Source organism: Solanum tuberosum, unplaced genomic scaffold (genome assembly GCF_000226075.1).
Source record: "Solanum tuberosum cultivar DM 1-3 516 R44 unplaced genomic scaffold, SolTub_3.0 scf00342, whole genome shotgun sequence".
NCBI classification, from domain to species: domain Eukaryota; kingdom Viridiplantae; phylum Streptophyta; class Magnoliopsida; order Solanales; family Solanaceae; genus Solanum; species Solanum tuberosum.
Window position 1 is genome coordinate 286,284 of NW_006239261.1, and position 4,786 is coordinate 291,069.

At 33.9% G+C, this 4,786-nt stretch overlaps 1 protein-coding gene across 1 annotated transcript; it reads right to left on the reverse strand.

The window, feature by feature from the left end:
* Nucleotides 1-291: 291 nt before the first annotated feature.
* On the reverse strand, nt 292-4,128 carry LOC102577924 (green ripe-like 1). Its single transcript, NM_001287851.1, is given in 3 exon segments — nt 292-788; nt 1,027-1,373; nt 4,081-4,128. Coding segments are annotated over 2 exon segments (732 nt in total). The 5' UTR covers nt 1,336-1,373; nt 4,081-4,128; the 3' UTR covers nt 292-365.
* Between the last annotated feature and the right edge of the window lie 658 nt (nt 4,129-4,786).

The window sequence follows — 4,786 nt, forward strand, 5'->3', positions numbered from 1 at the left end:
ATCAATAATGCATAAAATCAAACCAATTGATGCACATCCCTAATTCCAATTATCACTGATGACAACTTATAACTACTCATGTTGTTTCAGTTTATGTGATTTACGACTAGACACCGAGTTTAAAAATATAAAAAGATTTTATAATGTTCCAAAACTAAAGATAGATAGTGTCATTCATTCATTTTTTCGATGGATTAAAAAGGAAAGTGTGTCATATAAATTGAATCAAAGTGAATATTTTTAGGTAACTTGATATTGTACAAATTCTTCTACACTTGACAGTGCAGAGTTATTAAACTCTATGGGGTCCCTCACATATTAAGGATTAACAAATTTTAATCTTGTAGCAGTGTGATACAAGAAACCTAGGAATCCAACATATTTTTGAGACAGTAAGTGCCAAAAATAAACCATGCTAAAAGAAGAAGTGAGAAAGCCAATAATGCTACCAAAAAAGGCCATCCCACCATGAAAATGCCAAAGCATACAACTAGCATAAAAGGTGAAAATGATCTCAAGATTGACATGTTGTCAACCCAATGTCCTTTGAACAATAAAAGAGCGCCAACATTGATCATGTTCCAATCCATTGATCCACCATAGCAGAGCTTGTTCAAACAATTAGCAAGAAAAGAATAGCTGTTGCAAGTGAATAAATTGTACGATTTGTGCTCAAAATGACGAACGCTTGATTGGATGGCGTCATCCCAAGAAATTGCAGACCCAAACTCTGTGTGTTTATAGCCATGCTTACATGTGTGTGCAGCAAGGTTTCGCGGAAAGCAGCACTGTCCAATTATTCAGCATTCAGAAATTCTTGTCAATACTTTGTTGGTAAGATCAAATTGGCCTATTTCTTTATGTGGGGTAACAAAGCATAGTGTTTCAGGTGGAAGTGTTGGAAGTTATATGTGAATACAAATAGTAGGGGCGATGCGTTAAGGAAGATGGGGGGAGAGGTTAGTGAGTGACATAATGCTACAACAAACAATTGAAAGGCTAAGAGCATGCCACAGTAAATTGTACCTGTTTTCTGTCTAGTTGAAGGTATTTGGCCACAGAACCTAATGCAAAATCATCAACATTAATAAAGTTGGAACCAGAAAAGGCCACGGCAGAACCATCCTCTCTGCATATTCCTACATGTCCAATGAAAGGTGCCAACCATGAGACTACTGGTAGAGGAGTCCAAACTAAACAACAGGGGAACTTAGCATTCTCTAGATTTATTTCATCAAGAGGCCAAAATTCATGCTGAATATCTTGGACTGCTCTTATGCTCTCCATTTTGTAGGCAGGTTCCAAATCCATTAAAGAAAGTCTTCCTGATGGCATATGGCGACATACAATTTTGCAGTCATGAAAAAAGGTTTCTGTGAAAAGAAAAGGAGTAAAACAAAAAATCAGTGAAAGCAGCTATAAAGAAACATTAGGTGCCAATTGCACTATGCTATACAACTGCACTAATCGATCCGCATATGTAGCATAATTGCATAAACATCCATGACTACTGATGGTTAAAAAAGTTTGAAAAATGAGTTTAGCCATTACAAAATTAATAAGACATTTCATTAGATGCAGCCCAAATTCAACAATTCCAGAAATGCAAAAGTTCTCTTGGATATCCATATAAAAAGGTGGTAACTGATCCCATTTATGCAAGCATACAGTTAAAAATGGTTTCAGCAAAACTTCCAACACAGCTTAGAATATTTAACTCTCTTTCTATAGTTTTGAATGCCCCAACTTAACATGGATTGTTAACAATGATTATATCTTCATTATGATCTGCTCTACATCTCTACTGCAACATAAGTTTTATGTCTGTTGTGTTTCTTCCATAGTATTTCTTTGCTCTCATATGTTGTATGTTGGTGATTCTTGTGAATGACTAACATTTTCTGGAACTCTTGAGTTGTTTCACAACTTCAATGACCAACGTATTTGTTTGGTGATTCTAAACCTGCACTTATAGGTTTCATTTTTCTGGATGGTAAGAGATGCTCCTTATTTTTTGGATAAGGTAAAGGTTCATTGACTATACCAAGAAGGTCCCAAAACCAAAATTTACAAAAGACTGCTGGGAATATCCATACAGTCAATTACAACATCTCTCAAGCAACTCCAAAAACTCCATATATTGATCTATATTATCAATGAAACTACTTTTACACCAACAACACAAATTATGTAAAAGATGCTCTCTAGAACTAGGCAACTAAAGAAGCACTTGATCTGCCTATAGCCTTGAATAACGACAAACAAATTATAGGAAGTGCTAAAACGTATCTTTTGTGTTTTGATCAGACCGGATGATTTCACATTATTATTTCTTCACTGATAGTCAAAATGTAATTGTAATACTAACACAGCATCCAGGAAGTGCCTGAATAGTTACAAATTACTTGAAGGGAGAGAGGCTGTTTCATATAGGCTCTTGGCTCAAAGAAAGATGCAAAAGAAAGCAGTAGGTACAAACCAAAAAAACCATAAGATGATACAATGATCAAGGCTAAAGAAACAGCCGGTAGTAACAAATAAATCTAAAAACACGAAAATACAGGAATAATACTAATGCTCCGGGATGGTGCTTAATGTATAGATCAGCAAATATCTGGACGACCTACTGCTGCATTTTCATGTGTTACCCAGTTGTGGTGAATGGAAACTGGTCCTGAGCACGTACAGTCGATAATGTTGGGCACAGTAAAGGACCTGTTACACAGATGGACCTTAGAAGAAGGAAAGAAGACGTAGGACACGAGAAATAGCCCCTTTAGCCCTTATATGGGTCCTTTGGAAGGAGAGCATGGAAGAGTTGATGATAACTTTGTATATTTGAGGAATAACCTCCTGTTTTTGGTTAATCTCTCTGACAGTTTGTAGGTTTCTCTAATTTTTGGTGTATTACTTCTACACGGAAGTTAACCCACATTAACAAGATTATTACTTCATCACAAGATTTTTTTTGTAAGTGTAATCAATAAGATGTTCTTCATTGGGATAATCTTAGTAGCTCAGGAAGTTGGATACCTGAACTTTCACCTTGTTGGTGAGGGTTCGATTCTCCACCTTGTCCCCTCCCCCATTTCCCCTTCCCCTATCCCCAATTTTTTTTAAAAAAAAGATGTTCTGCATTATCTTCGACGGATTCTGCACTAATGTAACTGCCTTATAGCTTCTTGTTGGACACTTTGACAAGTTGCTAAACTAGGACCTGATAAAAATGTATTACGGCACCCATCAATTCAAGCAGCGCAAGTGATAAGAGAATCATTAACTTCATAGTGGTTAAGACTTGCATTGCATTCCCTCCCAAAAATTCACACACATTTGCAGGCTATCTTACTAAATAACAACAACAACATACCAAGTGTTCCCACATACTGAACTCCAGGGAGGGTAGAGTGAACGCAGACCTTATTCTACCTCAGAAGTGAGACAGAGATGTTGTTGTTTCCAGTAGACCCTTACTTAAGACATAAACAAACTAGAAAAAGACACAATGAAAGTACAAGAGACAATAGGTAGTAACAAAACAACAAATAGTAACAGAACAATATTACAACCAAATAACACTACAATCAAACTACACATTTCTTACTAAATTACAATTTTGTTTTTTACCAAATTCATTTAAAGTTGATCACCAATTGAGTTAAAAGAATTGAAAAGATTTATTTGGTCAATATAGTGCTTTGCCATCTTCCCCTATCAATCAAGACAACACAAACATTCTCCAAGGTGAAATCAAAACTGTTTTTGAATTTCAAATCACCATCAACATTGTTAAATATGTTGCACAGAACCCTATCTAGCTCAAGGATAATCTGAAAAAACCAAAAAGAAAAAAGTTTTTCTATTGCTTCTAACTTCTAAGAATCTAGTGACATCAACTACATTAATGAAAAAAATCTAAAGAGCTCACAAGTCTGTATATGGCAATTAATAATCAAAACCTTAAAACCCCTTTGTCTTACTTAATCAAAAAATGAAATCTTGATGGATTCTAAGTTAAACAATGGAAGAGTAAACAAACTAAAAAATTTCAAGAATAAATGAACAAGGGGAAAATGGAACCTTCAAAATGAGGCAAGAGATCAAAGTGATGAAAACAACTTTTGCTTAGTCCTCTTCTTTGATTGATGAAACACAGAAGAAAGCAATGGGAAAGTGTGGAACATACATATAAAAAATATTCACTTTTTCACATTTTCCATTATATTCAACATTATTATTATTATTGTTAGTATTATATTATTGACTAATTTTATTTTATTTTGAAAATGGGGGAAAGATAGAATTTGGGTTAGATGCATGAACTGGGGCCCACCATAAACACACAAAAAGAAGCCTCCTCATGTGGTTCCCACTTTATCTGTTTTATTTGTGTTGTTATATAAACAAAATTAAATGCTCCATTTAGATGGATTATTTATTATCTTAGCCTATCAACTTTGAAATTCTATGCATTTAGACCAATATTTTCAAAAGACTATGTTTTTATACTTATTTTTCAAATGCCAATTTTTATAACATAAATACAAGTATTCTTTTCACCAGCATCCGCTCCATCATAAGACAACTAAAGTAATAACTCATTTTTTAAAAAAATGTATTTTATATACATATTGTTAAGAAAAAAAATTCATTTACCGTTAAATTTTTAAAAAAATATATTTGAATAGAAATATAATATAATGTGAGGTTGTGAGAAACAAATTAGTGTAATTGTAATTATTTTTTTTACGTTGTTACATATTTTGTTGTCTTATTTATATTTTGG